Genomic DNA, 22,252 nt, shown 5'->3' with positions numbered 1-22,252 from the left:
AACTTGATATTTTGACTGCTAAGAAGTGTGCTTGTACCAGGAACTGAGATTGATGATGATGGCAACTCATGACAAATGTTATGTTGTGCATTCTTCGTTATCTGCTTTCCACAAAGTTTAGCTCTGCAAGCCTTACGAACGCACCAAGACTTGAACAGGGCACAGACACCTCTCTGGCAGCCAGAACTAGTGATGGTATCTTGTCAGGTACATTTTTCTTTTATCGAAGAATTTGAGAGAGAGAAGTTTCGTGCCAGGGACACAAAGATCCTGGAGTGTTTGGCTGATAAAAAGTACAATAAACATCTCTGAAAACACAAGTCATTTACTAAATTCTTTTGCTGTCAACAACTTTCTTCGTTTTGTAGTGTCAGAAGTAGGAACCAGCAACGTTGTGCTTTGTTCAACATCAATATATTAATGGAAAATATATAAATATTTGAAACAATATTTCATCTGTATTAAATATATCCAATATTGGTGAAACTGTCATACTGTCAATATTGACATGAGCTTCATATAGAAAAATATCAAAATATTGCAGGACCCTAGTCATTAGGATCTATGCAGTTTTACACTTGGTGAGACTTAGTGTTGGGTTTCATAGTCTCTGCAAAACCAACAAGCCCACCTACACCATGGAGTCACTCACAGTGTCAAATCTGACACTCAAGTGACATGCTGGTGTGTGAATTAAAATTTTATTTGAAATTCCAAAATTAAATTAACTTTTAATTTACTTATTGGTGAATTCATCCATATACTTATAAGGAAACACCTTATCCAACACTCACAAGTGCCTTGGAAGAAATTAGAACAAATTCACGCAAACACACCTGCACTTCATGGGACTGAAGATATGCTAAATAAATCTAGATGGGTCAATGAAATGTAAAGTTAATAAGTATCTGTTTCAGATTTAACAGAATGTATTCTCATAATGTTAATTCCCCAAAGAGGATATTAGGGCAAACTCTCTCTCTCCCCCCCCCCAGAAAAAGCACATTTATGAGCAGGAAACTCTGACACCAATTTACTGACCGGTAATTTCATGCAGTGTCACTCACAGTTAAGATTTCCCCCCTCATCCCATCACCCACAATCCAAAAAGGCCATTAATCATCTAAAGTATCCACAGTACCCGGCGTCAGTCCCATTTCCTTTGGGTCAAAAGTGAAATTACTGGCTGCTCTACATCTTGATTAACTTCAGCCTCTCACTGGCCCTCTGGGTGCCTGCTCTTAAAACTTTACAGAGAGACGCTCCTACAGGAAATCAACTCCTCTTCCAAACAAATGTCTAGCAATTCAATTAACACTAAAACAAAGACCTGGATGGACTACACTGTAAAGGCCCTGTTCTATCAAACACACACACACACACACACACACACATACATACATACATATATATACACATTTATACTGTATAAATAGAAAACATGTTAACATCCCCAAGGAATAAATTAATTCAGGGATTACGTGTATGTGCTTATTTGAGGTGAGGGATATTTCAACTTCCACAATGTAACAAGTAAATGGAAAAAAAAAAACTCAAAAGTGCTGTGCATCAGCATTTATTTTGCATAGGCGGAAAAATTATAAACATTTGGCCAAAAAGATACACAACATGCAAAGAACAATGATTTGCATGTCTCCGTACTAGAGGTACATTTGTCCTGGACTATCGCTGAAAAAGCGAAAGGTAGAAAGCATGAACTCATTGTTCTGACATCTCACTTTTCCAGTTGTTGTACAGGATCAGAGGATCAGTGTGAGGACCTTGGAGATGTAATATATGCACTCTGAATGATACCAAAAAGCTCATTTTCAAAACAGGCACCTTTAAAGTTTCCGCTAGTTAGCTTAATGAAACACGCTATGGCTCCTGTGTGCCAAACTGCGGCATTCTTCCAGATCACCATTTTTCCCACCAAAAATCAGAACCTACTCTGTCCCAAAATCATTAACTAGGCTGCTAAAATTTCTCCCCTGATAGTGTCTCTCTGACAGGGATGAGGTTATCTTTAACCAACACAACTGCTCCTCCGGGGTTGGAGTTTCCGGCTCCTTTAACCAATAGTGACATGAACGGGGAGGCATGGGGGCAGAGGGGGGCATGTAGCGCTTATCCCCCTGGGAAAGAAAGAGGCTGGCCTGTCTACAGCAATGAAAAAGTACTCACTGCTGAGAGGTAGAAGGCACCACTTCAGAACTTGTAACCACAGACTCCTTAGGGATGAGCAGGCTGCAGACACCACCAGTGGCACATTCCATCACAGGCTATAAAGCCCAAGTCAACCTTCCCTTCTAATTAGACACAGGCTGAGATTTTCCTCCACTAAATGTTTCAAGGGAGGATGCTTTCTAGTTTGTTCTTTATCTATCTGTGCTGACAGACATGGAAAACCCCAAAATACAAAGATAAACTTGTTCAACTCAATTTACTCATTCTTTGCCTTTCCACATGTAGTGCTACCGAGACCAATGTTCAATTTCTTTTGGAAAGCCTGTGGTCCATTGAAAATAAAAACAAAGTCGCCTCCTATTAACTGTTGTTGAAAAAGTTCAAGCTGGGTCAGTTGACAAAAATCATGCAGTTATAGAGAGTTCTTAAAAAATCAATATAATCGTAGGATTCAGAGAAACTGCAAAAAATACTCTGTTGTGGCATTTTAAGCAGCTGAGCAATTTAACAGTCGGTTGCCGCAGCCCTTTGTCTAGTATCAGCGAATTCCTGCCTTTTAAAAGCACCGTTAAAACTGTTTTACAGACACGTTAACCAAGGGTTCTCAGGTCAGAACGTCTGCCTCATTGGCACCAGTGACAAAGCTACACATGACCTGACCCACTCTGTGTCCTACTGTGTTTAGGTTAGCACATAGCAGGGCAGGAGATCAGGTCAAATACTCAACATACATTGAGTATTTTGGTAGCTCACACTACAAGTACTCATAGTAAAACTAATTTGCTGATCATTTTACAGTGAATAGAGCACTATATGCCTTCGTTTTAAAAGTTGGACTTGACAAATTGGCACCCAACATGACATCCTTACACACAACTTTCTTTTGAAACTATAACAGTGATATTGTTTCTGTGTCTTTGCAACAGAAGAGCAAATAAATGTTTTTACCTTGTGTCTTTAAATTGTGAAGTTCATATTTTTCTATCGAGGTATTTATTCACACTTTCATTAGACTTACAAACTTTATTCATGAACTATTATTTGGGTACAGTGCGTCCTACTCTCTCTCAACATTTTCAAGGACACTCAGAATTTTTAAAATAATGACATTAAAATTACTGAGCTTCACAATTGTTCGATCTTTTGTACATTTTCAATTCTACAGCTAGAACAAGAGGTTTTCCAATAAAGTGTGCTTGCCTTAGATGTCTACAAGAAACCTCAAGAAAAAGTTAGGGGCAGGCTAATATAGCTTAGTTTGCCGCAGTCTATGAGACATGCTCAAAGGCTGGCTAAGCCGCATACTTAAGCTACCGTTAATTACTTGGCCCAATTTTTCACATTCTGTACATAGTGCTAAACACAATATGTTGCCTCAGGCTTGTTTGCAGAAATATGTTTAATGGAATTTCCACCATCTAGCACTTTTAGCTAGTTGACTTGCATGTGTCAAGAGTAATTACCTGTAAACTGTAATGAAATAATGAGTATTTTTCCAATCCCTGTAGTAACGCACAGTGTTTACTCGAGGACAACATATTTGTACCTTCGGTCTTTTTTTTCTGTTCCGTGACAGCACAGATGACGCTCTCGTACATCTTGTACACGCTACGTTTTCCTCACGCAGCAGTCTAGACCCAGTAATTAAAGTTTTTAACGTGGCTACTCTGTAATTAAGCAGATTACCTGTTGAGCGCGGTGCGGTACACCTCTCAGCAGTTACATTACAGAGCAGCTTCCACCCTCCTGAGGCTGTGAAACGCTGGAACAGCCGAGGCAGATGAAAACCGCTGAAGCCGAAGGAAAACAAAGACACCGAGTGAACTTTTCCGACCTAATGGTCGTCAAATCAAACGCACCTCTGTATTTCCCAGCCCCGCCCCGTGGAAATTCCAAAGCTCCAGTCAGAGGTCAAAGGTGACTGTAGACCTGAACAAAACGCAGGGGTGATAGGCCATCAGATATGGCGCTGAAAGTGCGCCGGAGTACAGACTCCTTGACACGTATGATTATTCTGAGCTCTCCCTCAGATCAAGCGAGCCGTGTGCCCCTGCTGAAGCTTTGATAGTCTAAAGCAGTCTGGTGCTTTAACTGATGATGACACACCTCCACAGACAAGAACAACAGCAGTCCAGGGTCTGTCCCCAGCACTGTCACATACAGGCATGGGTTTTCACATGCAACCTTCTCTTGCGGATAAAACCATGCGCAGACTCATGGGCAAAACTAAAGCAGCAGTTTAGAGTGGCTGAGTGACTAAATGGGTTTACATTTCACACGGAAGTTTAAATCTGCTTCCACGGTATTAGGCTACTGACCGTCACAATATAAGCATTGACTCAAAAATTGTAGATTATATTCTTGGTCTCAAACTTTGAATGGAGTCATTAATAGGTCAAGCATATGGTCACATCCTGTATATAATGAGATTTTTTTTTTTTTTAAAACCTCCCCTGAAGTGTCTGTAGGCCCCCTTTGTCTATTTTAGTATAAAAAGAGTCACCTTGGTCTGCAATCAACACTGGTGTACTAACAATAGAGGGAAAAGAACAATGTCTTTCCATGGCTAAATTTTCCCTGTTGAGGCTTTGTTAATTCCAGGTCTGTAGAAGGAGGCCCCAAACTAAATCCGGAACAGTCCATGCTGAGATGACCTTTGATGTCGACAAGCTACACTTGGGATTCAATGGGCCAGATTATTCCAATTAATTTTAGTGCAGGAAGACTTGAAGACAGGGTACCCTGAACAGCCAGGCTTTTCACTTTTCACAAGTCCCGAGCCCCTCCTAACCCCACCCCCCCTACCCCCGCTCCCCACATAGTCCTCCTGTGAGCTGAGCATTTTCAAATCTCCAGCTCTAACCCAGGCCACCTGTTGGATGGGAGTGATCACTGATTGCTCACTGTTAACTTTATCACAGTGCTGTAAGGCCGTGGTGAGGCGTCTGCTCCGTTAACACACTACTGTGGCGTCGCGCCCCCGTGACACACTCACACGGGGGAGTGCTGTTGCTTCGGTACAGTGGGGAGGAAGTGCGATAACAAACAGAGATTAATCACGTCCCACCTCAGCGACTCCCGGAAGAGTTCAGCGATGTGATATCTCTCTCCAACCAGCAGCAAATGTTTGTCGCAACAGACATTTTTTTTTTAGCTGATTTAAATGAGAGATTTTAATGTGGAAAATTCTGAATGGGAGACAGGTCATATGGTTGACATCTGGCATCACCTCTGATACAATTATTTAATAACCTACCAAAACATTAACTCTTCTCTGAAAATTCTATAGCAAATGACCGTATGCAATGGAACACAAGTGCTACAGTAAAATGCAGTAACGCCATTAAGAATGAAATAAGCAAGGTTTTATGGTGAAATGTGTGGTGCAGCAGGTGCAATAAAAAGCTATAAATATAATGACGGTATATTTTCTTTGGCACGGAATGGTCTGACCAGTTTTATATGGACAGAGGTCGACAGAAAAAGAAGTGGTTCCTGAGGGACAGAAAGGAAATGACTCATGTAGTGGAAACATTATGAGTGACTGCATCACACATCAAGCACACAGTGTGCTGGTCTAACAAGGCCAAAATGAACGACACTAGCAAGTACTAACATACAAAATACTCAAAAAAAGTATTCAGCTTGCAGTTTCTTCTGCCAGACAAAGCAGTTCAGGCAGAGTTAAAACTTAAGAAAGTGTACATCCATGCTAAGCTCACCACTTTTCTTTTGATAGCAGATTTCTAATAGTGTGGAAGAGCCGGTGTCCATCAGTGAATGCAGCATCCTCTTCCTGTCTGAGAACCCACTTTCACCCTCCATCTCAAAGCTACGTTCCATAGTTCACCTGGGTAAAGTAGTCCAGAGGACTCCAGCTCCTTTTGCATTTTGTATTAGTAATTTTCTGTAGGACCTGCAACATCTGCACAGTGATGTTACAGGGCTTTACTGAGTTTAACTGTGCCATTCCCCTGGTGTTAAAAAGAGAGGAACAAACATCCTAAGTTTCCTCAGTTCAATGGTTGACAGAGAAAACAAACTTAACAAACAGGAGAAAAATACTGACTAATATACAGTGAAATCAAGCATGTTCTGTACTTCCTTTTGGGCTACAGATAAAATGTTTGCTGCCAAAAATGGGGTGTGGGAGACAAAATGAGTGTATTGTGAAATAGTTTATCAAAATACTTTGAATTTTGTTTCATCGCCAGATCACGTGGTCTGCTCAATTACAAATCACACACACACACACACACACACCACAGAAACCAAGAACCACAATAGAAACAGATCTACCACCTTCATTACTGACCTGAGCACAGCCACACACACATTCAGAACAGATTTCCCAGCTCTTCCACGCAGTAGTGAAATCCTGACACGTGCTCCTCAGACGAATTCGCATATATTAGCCCCCAGAGGTGAATTTGCGTTGGAATGCGGCTTCAGCGTGGGCTTTGTTTACCTTAACACAGGGCGGCGGGACCCTTTAACGCACGCATTCCTCCTGTCTCCTCACCCCAAACCAACGGTCCCTCCTCACAGCTGCAGCTCAGCCTGTCCTTTCCCCCCGGGCTCCGGGACACGGGGGTCAAGCCCGGAGAGGCTTTCGACTTCGCCCCTTTCTTCGAGCCAGCCTACAGACTCAACGTTTATCCGCGGGTTAAAGGACGCGGTTCGGCTTTTGGGGGTTTGGCGCCAACTGGAGCGAAGGGAAGCCTGCGTCCTACAGCCCGAGAGAGAAGCGGGACGCGTGACGCTTTGGGCCCCGCCCACCCGTGGGCGACAGCGGCGCCCGGGCGCGGGCCCCTTTTGGCGGCGGTGGCAGAGCGACGGCCGCGGCAGAGAAAAGGAGCCATTGACACGCGCCGGCAGCGCTCGAGCCAGAGCGTTAGCTCAGCGCTAAGCACGCCCGCCAGCCAGCGGGGGAGCTGCACAGACGCACCCGTTACAAAGAGCCACTGTGCGCCAGCTCAGGAGCTTCGCCTCGACAGTGACATTTATCTTACGCTCGTAAAAAGAAAAAATTACCCCTGATTAAGACGTTTCCACACACAGGATGAGAAGAAGGGAAAAAAAGAAGGAGGGAGCCGTTCCTTCTCTATACGCTCCGGGCAGCTGAACCGGCTGCACGGTTTTGGCTAATTGTCCTTGATTCAGAAACATTCCAGCGCTCGTCTGGGTTTATGCAGTAAAAGGTTTCAGCTGTGCAAACGGGGCGATGCAGAGGGTTGCCAGGAGAGACACAGCACCAAGACAAAGCCCCTCTCAGCCCGGCTACAGTTGGCAGACATTTGGCTGGCTGTGCGCTCCATTTTTTCGACGCCCCATATGTTTTCTGATATGTCATTAAAAAATTTACAAAACCTATGAATCCAGAGGATGTGGCCAGCTGTGTTACTGAGTGACACTATACAAATCTGCACTTAGGCAAAAATTTAAACCAAAAAAGGAAAAGATGTGAAAGCACAGGCTGGTTCTGCATTAAATCTAGGAAAAAGTACACATACTCAAGGCCATTCAACAAACTTACTAAAGGTGTATCAAAATGAATTATGTAAGGTTGATCAGTAAGCACACCAACAGAGTGTCAATTTGAAAGAATATGCTCAAGAGGAATCACATTCACCAAAGATGCATACGAAAGCACACCAGCTGAAAAACGCACTATAATAAAGCACCTCTTGCAACTGGGAGAAAAGGAGATGACATGTCTTACCTTCACCCATTGGGACCTCATATGGAGTGCTGTGAGATCCTTCTGGCATGGCACTGGGCCCTCAAGGAACTGCAGAGATACAAATAAGGAAGAGGGAGGGTAAGGACCATGAGGAAGATGAATGAATCACAATGCCTCAACACCAAGACTGTTGCTTGCTGTATCTCAGACTCCAGCACACACGATTTCCAGCAGTTGACTCATTAATCCCAGAATGCACTGCAGACTACAGCACTGCATACTGTACTAAGGAAAAAAGGAAGTTCATATCTGCTGTCTGATTGGATTTCAGGGATACCTAATGATGGGAACCCCATAGGGAGCCTTACCATGTGATTTCAATTTCCACCTTGTTTTTAAGGTCATGCACTTTATTAGTAGTTTGTCACCTGGAAAAGATGTGGAGCCTAGCCTTGTTTTTACAGCTGGCCATTTTTATACCAAGCAATTACTCCTGTGAGTGATTTATAGGGGATAGAAAACCACAGAAACAAGGATATGGAAACATTCCCCACACCGAGCAGGTGTTTTGGGGAGTTTAGAGACAAAGTGTGGAAACTGCACAATAGATTGAGGGAACTTTTCGGATTCTCTCATTTCCTGACATCATGCCATAATTAGCCTATAGATATATTTAACTCATAGACAATAACATAAATATGAATACATGACTGGCCAAAATCAATCAGATAACCTACCACTTTTGCCACTTTTCTTATACATTACCTAAATAAACTTTGCACCTTATATATTACTATGCATATCAAATGGGAGAATGTGGGAGGACCTAATGATTGACAGGATCAGACTGCAAATAATTCGCCAAAGTCTGGGACTTTTCCCAGTGTTCTGATGGGAATCAGTGCGGTGGGGAATAAACCAGTTGTCTGCAGAAGTGCAGTCCCTGTTATTCCCGAGATGCATCCAGTGTTTGGTGTAACATCTGCAGGAGGGGTGTTAATGGAGCCAACACACACCAAGAGTCACCCAGACACAAAGAGTCCCTCTCCTGTCATGAACACACATGGTAGACACTGCGTCACACATGCTGGTTGCACATGCGCACAAACAAAACACACACACACGCACATTTTTCTGCCACAGCCACCTAACTCCAAAATGTGAAAGGAAGCAACAAATATCCAAGAACCATAAAATACAATATTTATCCATCCCTCCCATTACTCAGCACAAAAATCGAAAAATTGTATTTGGAGTAAAGATATTTAAAGAGAATTCAGTTCCACAGTATTGTTGAACAGAATTGGCTAATCATTAAATCCAGTCATTTTTTCTTGGTTGAAGATGAATTTCTTTCTCAACCTCAGCCCGCAGGTGCTTTATTTTTATTTTATTAATTTTTTTCCAGCCATCTCTGAAAGTTTGTCTGTCTGTGGCTCCTCTTCCTCTTTCACTCAGATGACCCTGTCAATCATGCAGAAATCACACACTGCATCCTGGATGCCTCCAGGAGTTAAGCGGCTACTTCCTGTCACACGGCCCTCTCTCCCTTGGCATTGTGGGGGATTTCTTCACTCACACACATTCTTCAGTCAGATGTTCCCACAGACACGGCCTGCTCACAAGAACAGAGCCTGCTGCACCGCTTCAAAGGAAAAGTGCACATCCGTGGATGCATTCATTTTCCCTCGTACACCGGGCAGATGCCTGATGAAATCACGTGCTAACGGCGATTGAAGTAGCGCTATCAATGCATAGCAGTGTGGACCATGCCCGGGTTACTACATGTAGGTTAGCATAGTGCGAGGGAGCTGCAGTATGCAGTTTCCTCCAAGCACACTAGCCTGCTTCCTGTAAGAATGCATCAAAATGCTATGCACTGGACAGTAACTCCCGTCTCTGCACCCAGCCCCCCATGAAAAGGTCCTGAAGTTAATGGTCTGCGTATATTTTGGCTCAAACTCAACAGTGGATCATATCCATCTTATTGTAATGCAGTATTAATGGCATACTAAAAATTCAAACCTCATCAAACATAGTTCCCATGGATTTTCTCAGTGATGGGAGAAGCCACTCCGGGGCTCTTCCTGACATGCTGAATATGAGCTCCAATTCTCTTCCTGAATGGCAACAACCTGCATGAGAACTGCAGTCTGCACACACTCCCAGAGGAGGGGGTAGGACACTCACTCTCTCGGCTGATGTATTTTGTTTTTCTTTCAGTCATTTTCTCCTCCGATAACCTCAGAGAGGCCAGAGCCAGAAATCAGACAGTGGCACATTTTCCCCTCCTAGTTTCCTCTTTCATCTCTCTCTCTCTCTCGCATCGCTTGATTAACCGATCTAGTGGGTGGCAGCTTGACGCAAGCGGACCCCTTGCTGAACTCACAGAGAGGACAGCAGTCATCCTCCACTGAGTCCGAAGGTCGTCAACCCAAATCCGCTGGTAGGCGGCCAGGGAGTCTGAAGGTCAGAACATTTGACAGTAATGTTGTCCTCAAAGTTACCAGTATTAATGCTGTTTTAAAACCCTGATCTAGAAAAAAAAACCCCATGCTGAACACACCTAATGACTGAAAAAATATCACCAAACAACCTGCACATCCGCTCTTTCAAATGTACAAAACTGATAGAGGGAGCAGCATCTGTGTAACCTGGAAAATAGGCTGGGGAACCAAAGGTTGCAGTTTCCAGTACCAGAAAAGTCACTGTTGTAAAAGCCTTGAGCTGAATTTACAATCAGACAAATTAGCTTAGCAGATGTTATCCAGGATGTTATCCTGAAGCCTACAACACCTTTATCTGTCTGACTCCTGGTTCAAACCAACAACATTGTGGTCACAACACAAATTATTTCCCATTCCCTCTTTCACACAGATGTCGTTCTATGCTATACTGCCATTGTAAATTAGACAACACTATACCTAAATTACTAAACGCCAACAAGTTTTAAAGAATTACACAGTTCTCAATTATCCATGTAAACCTCTAGGTCCATTCCCAACAAATGATTGAGGACCATCTATAGACCTATAATATCATTCAAAAATATTCAGTGTTCTTGGCTGATACTAACCCGACGCTTGATGAAGAAGCAAAATATACAGTCTCAATATCTGCCTGAATGTAACATCAGACCGCAGTACCACCACCTTCCTGCAGATGTCACTACCACTGCAGGAAGAGTGGCTAGCAGTGATCTATTGCATTTTAGCAGGAAAGTTACTGGAATCATAAATCTGCCTATCTGCACTTGCTAATCCAGTTGTCAGAGCTTTTGTTATGTAAGTAACAGAAAACTTAGTCTCAGCCTTGGAGCTTTACTGCAACAGTTCACTTGTCTCAGACAGCTTCTTAGACCTGAAAACCACTGTTTTACATCCCTTTGCCACAAAGAACATAATAATTTCCAAGTACATGTTTAGGAACAACACTGCTCTTTCACTGTAGCAGAACCAAATTTTATTATTAAAATTCGCATGAACCATGCTTCCCTTTACACACCGGCCTGCACTGAATGGATCGATTCTAAATGGATGCGCACACGCTTCTGTCTTATCAGCGGGGAAGGGAAATTCTTCCCATTCCGCAGCACAGAGCCACTCAGTGTTTGGTGTTAGCTTGTGCCAGGCACTCGCTAACATACGGCCTTCAGGCTGAGGCTGAACAGGCCTGTGTGTCCTCGGCCCCCAGCTCTTACGCTGGCCTCACAGCTGTGAAGAACAGCTGGGCCTGCCGCGTCACACCAGGGCCGCGATCAGAACCCTCAGGACACCGGGGCCTGAAGAAGACACGGCGAGCTTTGGGCATGTGATACTGCACTGATGTAGCTCAACCAAAACTCAACCATAATAACCCACACTCCCTTGAAAAAAAGATAGGACTTCCTCCAGGTTTGCAGGAACACCCGTGGTCCAAATCTGCATATTTTATTAGGCCAGTGAATTCTGCTGCCCCTTACCTGTGCACATTTGCCAGAGTTCAAAAGTTTGGGAGCTAACTCAAAGACACTAGATTTCTCTGTAAAGCCATACTCCCTGAATGAAAAGTAAGAGGTGTGGCAGTGGTACACATTCGACTGTTAGGCTCACACAGTGGAGTTAATTAGGGTGTAGCTCTGTATGCATTTTTTTTCCTTAACTGAATTAGCACAGATGACTGAACCTGAAAACTGGCCTCCTGCGATTACTGGCCAGCCTTTTAGACTTGCATATCTTGCTTTGTGAAGATCAGAGCTACAGGAATTCTTTCAGGATTAAGCTCAGCATTGTTCCAATTGCCCTCCACTGCTGGCCAATGCCCCATGCGGACAGCCAGACCTGCTTACCCAAATCTGCCACGGGGGTTTATAAGCTGAAATACATGGGATCATAGACCACAAAGTAAAATGCAGGATGAAAATATAGTGCACAGTTGAGTTTAAAGATTTTCCGATCATCTGTCATCACTGATACTAAAAGGATACTTTAAATTTCAATTTGGGTATAGTGGTCAATTTTTATCGTGTGACCAAATGATGAAGAAATGGGAGGTATCACTGTACCCTTTTCAGAGCAGGCAACCAGCACGTCATTCCCAAGCGGAAAAAGACAGGGACCGAGTGACATGACTGGGCAGCCACAATAAACAAACATGTCCGAGCCGCCCACTCCTGGTCCCATGACCGCACACAGCCGTGATACAAAAGGCTTCATTCTGCCAGGCTACTCTGCAGCTCGCTAGCCAATGGCTCCGTCTCACAATGCACTGCGCACACAATATGCATTATAGCACCTCCAGGTCACAACATCAGCATCAGGCAAATGCTTTTAGTCCAGAAATGCACTTCCCCTCTGCATCCATCACCTGCTCCTGAATCATCACGTGTGACACGCAGATGCAAGCATTGCGTAGTTGCTATCCAACAAGATTCTGACACATCAAAGTAAAAATATACAGTGGCTACTACCTTTCATGATCTTAAAGCAAAAAACACAAAACAAAGTGGAACATTTCTCATTACACAAACAAGTAAAAATAAATACACATTCAAAAGTACAGTGAGGCTCTGCATTCTCCCCCCAAACAGGTAACAACTATCCGTGGAGAAGGACTGCCAGAGCACGCAGGCTAGACTGGTGTGGCTCCCAAACTGCTCTTCCTGTGTCAACACCCCACCCCCAAAACACACACAAAGCTCAAATAGACAAAGTCTAAGTACGCAGCGCAATTCATAGATATGTGTGTCTCCTATGCGGTATCTGTGTCTACTATGTGTTTATCTATAGGTAAAGGTGTTCCAAAGACAGATACACATTTATCTGTTTTTGACATTTGTTTTTATTTCTGAGCCTGTATGTGTAAACAGCTGACACAGAACCACTTTGACTTTGCAGTTAGAAATGTCACAGCACAAAAGAATCAGCAAGTAAGGCACTTACAGAAGATAAGGCAAAGGTAAGCAGTAAACTACAACCACTTTCTGCTCTCCATACATCACCCAAATATGGCTCTGAATCCATATTTAATCAAATAAACGTTATCTACAGTACAAGTTCCCTATGATAGAATATACAGCAATACTCAATACTGGCTGGCTATTCGCAAGGATGAAACAGGAGAAAAATAGACTAGCACACACTCAATGCCTTCTTCCAAAGCTAAAAGCCAAACCATCTAATTAGCTGAAACAAAAAAGACATCCTAGACGTGACTAAAGGGGAGCATGCAGGCAAAAAGAGGTCTGTTGACCTGAGCAAACACGACTGTCAAACATCTGTAATGGACACAGATCCAGGTCCATGCATTCGGAGAGCATTTATTCCCACAGTTTATAAGTGTGTTATCCCAAATTTGACCTCCTAGCATGAGGGGCTGAAGATTAGTCTCTTAATTGGACACAGATGCCAGCAAATTGCTTCTGGAAAAAAAAGAGATTATGGAATTTACTCCAAAAAATGGTAATTAGATGCTTCATCTTTCTCTCTTCTGTTTTTTCTCTAAGCTGAAGATAGCATTTCTTTAATCTCCTCACTTTTCAGCTGCAAGGTTGCCAAAAAGTGCTTGCTTCTCTGAGTGCACACAGAAGGCTAACAGCTGTGTGGGCCACATAGACCATTGGATAATGAGCAGCAAGGAGCTCAGGCTCGGGGTGAGTAAGCTTCTGTATCAAAAGACAAAATGCTATCAGAACAGATGTTTTAAAAGATTTAAAACTGCATACCACCCTGCAGCCTTCTCATGTCTAATTACTGAAGCTAAATGGGCTTGTCCCCAAACTGGGCACACTTCAGATGTCAACCTTTTGACCTCATTGCACGGTGGCCTCTGATGCACATTACAACGATTTGCAGCCAAGTGAGACATGGCTGGGATGAGAAGCAGCACCTCCAAGTCTAAGGCCATGTTCCCAGGAAAAGATGGCTTGTTCCCTTCAGACGAGAGGGGAGCAACTGCCCCAAGTGGAACAGTTGGAAAAATATCTTGGGGACTAATTCACGAATGAGGGTAGAAGGGATTGTGGGTCTGAGCACTGGTTGGGTGCAGCAGCCACATTGACGTGGGCATTGTATTAGATTGTAGTGGTGAAGATGGGGCTCAGCCATGAGGCAAAGCTCTCAATTTACCAGTCAATCTTCGTTTCTATTCTCAGCAATGGTCATGAACATTGGGTTGTGAACGAAAGATCTCAGAATAGAGCCACTGCTCCTTTGCATGGAGAGGAGCCAGTTGAAGTGGTTCACTGTTTCAGGGGGCCTACCTGAAAAAAATAATTTCACATTATTTTCCACAAGGGGTTCCTTGTGGAAAGATGATCATCTTGGAGAAAAAAAAAAGACTTGAGTACTGTGGCACTCTGAGGTGATCCTGAAAAGGCAAAAGTGCAGAAAGAGAGCAACAATGCTGTGGGGAGGTCCAGATAAACCTCTCTGCCTCCAGAGAGGCCCAATGGGGTCACAGACGGTGAAACTGGCTAGCAGGAAATGACATCACGAGAGGGGCATGGGAAATCCCTGCTAGAGAAATTACCAACCGTCACTCTCACACATTTCATGCATGGCTCAGAGTCTATAAAATAGCATACAGCTCTACAAATACTTGGGGAGAAGATGAACTTTTCCACAACAGTGAAAAACACATCTCCAAGCAAGGCCTTTAAGAATACTGTATAAGTAGGTTGTTCCCCTCAAAGACCAGCTAAATTGGGATTAAAGATGAACGGGAGTGTGAAACAGTAGAAAACATGAATGGGCATGCTGTTGCCTGTGGCACTGCAATGTAATACACCAATCTCTTTCAACAACACTAAATTGCTGTCATGTCTGCAACCAGGTGTTTTGTCTTTTAAGTGATCGAAGGACATTTTGGGATTTTCCAATTATTGCTGAGTTGCAACATAGACACTCAGCCATATACAGGACAGCAAGATCATCGGTAGTGGAAAATGACTTGGTTTCAGAGCGTAATTATACCCTGACTCCTACTCAAAATCCCCAGATGAAAGTCAGCTACAAGAGTGGAGACATACCAGAAGAGACTTTCATAATTCCCACTACTTTTAATACTAGAAGTATCTTCAAATCAGACTCCGGAAAGCAATCTACCAAACTAGCAGACTTTCCAAGTGGGAGGCAAACTAATGAAGTGTTGGGAATCAGCTAAAAATAGCATTTCTGGGCAGAGCCCACCCCTTGGTCTCACAGCCTTCCTGCCAGAGAGGAAACACAAAACCTCATCCAAAAAGCATCAGCCCAACTAAGGCCCAGGGGATTCTGGTAGTACAATACAAGTCTTCTAGGATGCCATCAACCAATAAGAGGCCTTCCTTGGAGCAGTGTCATAATGTTTGTATTACAGAAAAAAAAGGCAAACCGACAAGCATGTATGGAGTCTATTCGGCTGCAGGCCGAGACAAAGTCTCATTATTTCAATGGTACAGGTCCTGTGTATTTTGCCTGACCTCTTCCTTAGCCCCCTCTGGCTCTCCAGCAAACACACACTCTCACTAGCACTAACCAACCGCTCTCTTTCCCACGTCACTCCGCCTGTGCTGCAGCCATGACGCAATTCGCAGGAGAGAACTATTTGCTCAGCCTTGTGAAGGCAGAACAAATCCCTAAAAACACAACAAGGCTGGCCTACTGGCCTTTTTCCCCATTCTAGGCTTTCCTGAGTGGGGGAACACTATTTTTCAGAGTGGCTACATTCATAAGAGGGTACAGAGAGTTTGGAAGGACTCTCTAGAACTCTCTAGAATGTAATTCCGCTTCATCCAACAGTTTTATGTGTTAATAAACATTAGAAGCTTGTATGTGCTACCATACCAAACAATATCAGCAGACAATTTAAATACAAACATATACAGAATCATAAATGGGAATGTAACCACCTGTTGATACGAAGGAAAGACTGTAATCTAATGTGGGCTCACAACTGTGTCTGACTAAGAAAATTGCCCTAATATAGATTTTTTTTTTTTCCAGTGCTCACCTCCTGGCAATTAATTTGTAACACAAAACCCCAACAGAAACAAAATTCTAAATGGCATCCACTTTGTTATTTACGTTCCATTCTTTAATCCAATCCACTGCTTTGTAATCACTGCACAATTCAAAGTGTCCCAATGCAATCTGGATAAGCCTGCCACCCTTGTGAGCATTTAAGGAGCCCGGCAAAGATAAACCGCCTTGGTGCTCTAGCGGGGCACGTACAACCCACCGCAGTCCAATTGGCTAATAACCACATCCTCTGCTGGTTACCAAATACGCTGGGAATTTCATGCTTCCCTTGAAATACAAGTCCAATGAGGCTTGGAAGGGTGGGGGGGTGGTGGTCTTAATTTCACTCATTTGTTTCCTGTAGGGGAGGGCATTAAAATAAAGTGCTGGAGAACTTTGGAGTGCCACACATGCAGCTTAGCTTCAGCTTTTTATCATGATTAGGTCAACGTATCATTTGATTCCTGTGGGATAAAGACGTGGGAGTTCAGAGGCAATTCTAGTCCGAGTGATAGCTGTTCAAAGCTAGATAGAAAGCTTTGAAAAGCCCCTTTGATCAATAATCAATATAGGTCATCGCATTCCTAACTCCCTGCCTGCCACTGGGATAACGGTTCTTTCAGCCATTTCATGGGTGACTACCCTTTCTTATCTTTTGTGAGGTGCTGGACAGTGTACAGTTAGTGTAGACTAAGGTGGTTGACTAGACTACTGGTTGACTAGGCTACATAATCTTGAATAATTACAAAAGGCAAGCAGATCCCATAGTGCATATTCAATACTCGTGTGACCACAACAAGGCACTTTATCTTGATTGCTATAGTAAAGGTCTACCCGTGTCATGGGTTGTATGCAACTGTAAGCACCACTAACCACCAAGGACAAGGGTGTCTGTCAACAATTGACATATAAATACAACTACATCATTACCATTAGAATTACCGGTTGTAGTGTTGGATAGTGGTTAGAGAGGTTTCAAGGTCAATTGCCAGGTAGGGCATTTGTGCAAAGAACTTAATCTGAATGACTCCAGCAAATAATTGTCCTGATGGATAACTTGCGAAGTGTGAGCCACATGAGCTAGGCAAAAAAAAAAAAAAAGAAACTCTTTCCTGGTGGAATTATGTTATGTTAAATTTTGCATTCCAAGCGATCAGTGTGGCCTTCCGCCTTTCTGCCCAGGATGGCTGGATCCTGTGGAGTCAGGCCTGTGCTTGGTTTTAACACAGTGCTTTGTGGGAAGAGGGGGCTCCATTTTAGCCAGCTACCTTGGATAAATAGCTTAGGAGCTTCAAGTTTTGCAGCCTGAAATTTAAATGAAAAAATCATCCTCGGGTATGTTAGTATACCCGAGCTGAGACACATGTAGACCCTGCACAAGCGCAAGTGTGCCAACACAGGGAGACACTTTATAAGCAGTACAGAAGGAAGTATGATTCTTGCCGAGCTTAAATTGCACGCCACATAACAGCAAGAAAATAAAAACAGGCTGCAAAGAAAAGAATGTGCCCATGTGACATATGTAGTGCCTCCTGACAGACATTTTTTCTGGAAACATGAACAACCAGATTATAGGGGTTAAATGACATTGGGTTATGTGGTTATTCAAGTAGAGCAGCTGAGGAGAAAAATGACCCCACACATCAGCGCATTGCTTTACAAGAAAAAAAAGAGACCAAGGTTGCTCTTCCTCTGCAACGAAACGACTGAGCCGTGCAATGACAAGGTCAGTAATCTGGCGGGAATAGCATCTCAAAGCCACAGTGACTGCACGCCTAACCGCAATCCTTAACATTCAGCTTCACACACGCCTGCCGCCGTAAACCGTAGAATTCCTGGCATTGTGCGGCATGTTGCCAGTGTGTCCCGTTTCAAAGCCGTACACTCATCACACATCTGACACGCTGTATGCAGCAGCACAGAGGTAACTGGCCCAGTAAGAGCAAGCTGCTACCCTACACAAAGTGCCCTGCCTGTGGGGTTTTACGGCCCCATTAGCACTACAGTGATACCAGGATGTCCCTCAGAGATCCAGCCTGTTCAAACGCACTGAGAACGGCACTTGACAGATAATGTTTTTTGTTTAACTTCTAAGTTTACCATAAAATTTGTCAGTGTAACACTGCCTCGTATGTCTTACTGAAGAATTTGCAGGTCTTCCAAACTAGGGGGGAGGGCTTGACTATTCTTAAAGAGTATAGCTCACTTCCAGGGCTTTTTTGATATTATATAAATTTTAAGTATATGTTTTTGGCCCAAAATGTCTTTTTTGTCTTAACATCTGTTAAGCTTTCTAATGGCAGGAAACGTAACTGCAGTAAAAGTGTCTTCGGAGTTTGAATTGTGCTTTCTTGCTTTAAAGCAGAAACGCGCAAATGTCCCACATGTCATTAGAAACTGCAGTAGGTATCCAAAATATCCTACCTCACTCAGAAAAACTGTTGATTGAGCCAATCAAATGCATACACTATGTCTTTAGAAGGTAAACCATTCTTTTAAAACTTAGACTGGATATGTGCTGGCCACTGTAGGACTTTATGGAGAAGCATCAAATAGTTGATCAAATATTACACCCAGGCCAGTTGTTTTGCTATGGACAGCTTTCCAAATTTTTAGTCGAATATCATAAATTGTCCGAATAGCTGCGCATAGAATAATGACTTCAAGAGTTCCATTAACCCTTGAAGTCCTCAATTCTCTACTTAAGTTCACCACAAGGTCAGGGCATGCGCATATCTGAAAACCAGGGATAAACCATTTAAGGTTGTAGATTAGAACCTCCAGACAATATTTTTTGAGTTCTGCAGCATGAAAACCACAAATGCTGTTCTCCTGAACAGCAAGCTCCACTGCACTTTGAACCCACCACTTCCTCTTCAGATCTGCTGAATGACCAGCTCACATGACAGCTCATGTTTTCTGCACCGATATTTACAAAGAACCTTCATTGCATAGTCAAATCATCGGAGCCAGTGTGTGGAGATATCTCAGTTTCCATTTTCTGATATCACAGCCTGCGTCCTTATGAACGAGATAAGAAGCATTCGCTCGGGCCACTCTGCCCACCCCGGCCCTTATCCACAGTCAATCAGGAAACAGTGAGTGTGCTGGAGCACCCCAGTGTGTTGGGCACGACAGGGGAGGCCAGCCCGAAGAGGAACTGGGCGTGCCCGTGGCACTGAGCCACACAGCAGCGGTGCTCTGACAGAGAGAATTCATTGTTCGGCACTTCCCAAAACCGCACTGACCTACCCTCTCAGCCAGTACTAGAGGCTGTCCATTAAGCCTAAATGCACCAGCCATCACAGGAGCTCAACAGTAAAAGAAAAGAGAGGTTAATGTTGCTGGAGACTGGTATCTTTCCAACAGTCCTTGTTCCATTCAATTAATTGCTGATGGGAAAATTCCTACAGCTTTCTATATACAGCCTGAAGCACCCATGAACTCTCCTTTACTGTCAAAGAGTGCTGCGTGGTTCTCATGAACTGGCAATGGAAAGAGTGAGAATCCTGCTGCCAATCCTTTTTATTTTCAGAGAGGGGCTAAATCAGTTAAGTTAGATGGGAACATGTCTTTGCACTTAGATCACTGCAGAACCCTGGCAATTTTAAGCAAATATTGTCCCCGTCTATAACAGTTTTTTTTCCGTTTTGTCCTGCACATCAAAGTATCGGACCAAAGTTCAACAGAATGAGGCAATAATCCCCTCCCACCCCCCACCCCCACCAACACAAACTGTAAAACCTTCCTATGCAGACAACTGGTCAATCGGTGACTCATATCAGTACCTAGACTCCTCCTGCCAAGGATCACCTGTCGACAAACGTATGACAATAAAGTCTAGATGAGATAAGGTGCTTCCGTTTGCCACACCTGGCCTATACAATAACCGCTCATCTCTAGTTGCACAAGAGACATGCCAATAAGCTAATTATGAGGTAAACGCACTTTACAAGGGAAAACACCGTCTGTATCCAATGCATGACTTCGCCAAAGACTGATATTGAGTAAGCACAACTGTACACTTACGTAACATGCTAAAGTGAGAAGGTGCCTGACACTAAACAACCTACATGTTCTAAAATTTTATTCTGTCTACAGCAGCAGAGACCGTTTTCATCGGAGCTGCCACCAATCCAGGAAAGGCCCAACCCTCCATCCTATCTGCGTGAAAATCTTCAGAATGGCAGGGCTTCACTTCCTGGCACGATGGGGGCACAACAGGGCGCTTTTTAGAGGTCTCCTTAAAAAAAGAACTCAAAGGATGAAACCTGTTAAAAGTCACCATTGTTGGAAGTAATCCCCTTTGTTCTGCATTGTAAGTATTGAAACGAGGTGACTGAGTAATAGACCCGCTTGTCTTTGTCATGCATTCCAGCACCCAGAACAATGACATCGTCAGAGCACTCCCTGTCCATGCAGGTAGAACTGACGCACTCCTGGCAAGTCCAAACTACTCAGCTCTTCTCTTCTCTACACACAGCAATCGACATCAGAAAGCTGTAATATAACAAGCAAAAGAAGTACAAATTTCCCTGTGGGCTCTACATTGATGTAAATCAAGAAATGATAACATGCTCAGTTCAACAAAAAGCAGTGTGTGCGTAGCAGGCTACCATGACAGTCAATGATAAACCAACTTTGCACATTACCTGTAAATAAAAGGACATGGCACAATGACTATCACACGTGGTCAAACAATGAATGCTGCACATATAAATATTGAGACAGAAACAGCATCTTGAGAACCAGCTGTGGTGAGAAAGGCCAGGTTAAGATCACATGACCAAAAAAGACCTTTGCAATTAAAAGTGGGGAAAATGGGGGTCTTGTCCCCAAGTTGACCCCAATCATACTGGAGTGGCATGCCAAGCTTACCATGTTGTGCTTGTCTCCTACAGCATCAGTTTATTTACATACATTTGCATTTTTGCTTTTGCATGTGGGCTACATTTTATTTATTATCTACATTAACATAAGTTTAATTTTTAACTACAGGGACTAGACAGACAGCTGCTTGATTTGGAATTGTCTGATGAAGGGCAGTGATCAATCTGCTTCAGTAAATTATAATGTGAATCTTACAAAACTCCCTCACTTTTAAAATGCAACAAATATCATAATTGCTGCTCTTTCTTCATAAATAGGATTACTTTAAAAGTCAGAACTACATATGGACAGATCACCCACCCATCCAGGCCTATCCTGCAAACTGACTGAGAAGCACAGATAAGACTCCTTTAACACAGATTTTAAGTACTTAGGCAGGTGCCTCCTCCAAATAAAAATGAATACCCCAATTTCAGTGTCTATTACAATTAAACAATTTTAGCAATCATGAATGACTAGCTTATCAAATCAGTATCAGATAACCCATAATAATAATAATAATAATAATAATAATTATTATTATTATTATTATTATAAATAGCTTCTGGTGTGCGGTCAAATTAAATATTTCCTGATCAAACAAACTAGAAAGACACACAGGTAGCTGATTAGTCAAAGGGTGGAGAGACGGCACTTCACCTTACGTGCCTCCTTACGTGCATGACACCAGAATTTAAGTTGTGGAACTGTGCAAGTAAAACCAACATAGAATTTAAAATAGTATTCTGTCTATGCACCATTTTGTAGATGATCCGTAGACAGATCAACTACAAAAACTAGCCTTGCGTATACAAAACGGACTACAATACTGTATTTCAAATATTTTGATTTTCACTAATACTTTTCATTCGAAACACCAAACAAACAAACGTTTGTTGCATCAATTCACAATAAACAATCTGAACTTCAGTGGCCTGTCCTATAAAGCCATGTGCCTATAGCACAATCCACACAAACGCAATCGCTGCACAGTAAACGGCACTTTAAGTACTGTTATCAAGTAGCCACAGATCCT

At 43.1% G+C, this 22,252-nt stretch overlaps 1 protein-coding gene across 2 annotated transcripts in view; it reads right to left on the bottom strand.

Annotated features, from left to right (window-relative positions):
* The window catches only part of LOC135250121 (pleckstrin homology domain-containing family G member 3), a 69,682-nt gene that overhangs the window by 46,601 nt on the left and 829 nt on the right, over positions 1-22,252 (bottom strand). For both annotated transcript variants that reach the window (XM_064326121.1, XM_064326129.1), the window contains exon 2: positions 7,910-7,978. In XM_064326121.1, coding sequence (XP_064182191.1) covers positions 7,910-7,958 — 49 coding nt within the window. In that variant the 5' untranslated portion in view covers positions 7,959-7,978. The remainder of the gene's footprint in view (positions 1-7,909; positions 7,979-22,252) is intronic.

Source organism: Anguilla rostrata, chromosome 1, assembly GCF_018555375.3.
Source record: "Anguilla rostrata isolate EN2019 chromosome 1, ASM1855537v3, whole genome shotgun sequence".
Classification (NCBI taxonomy): domain Eukaryota; kingdom Metazoa; phylum Chordata; class Actinopteri; order Anguilliformes; family Anguillidae; genus Anguilla; species Anguilla rostrata.
The sequence above is the reverse complement of the archived record's forward strand: the minus strand, read 5'-3'. Positions and strand labels throughout refer to the sequence as shown.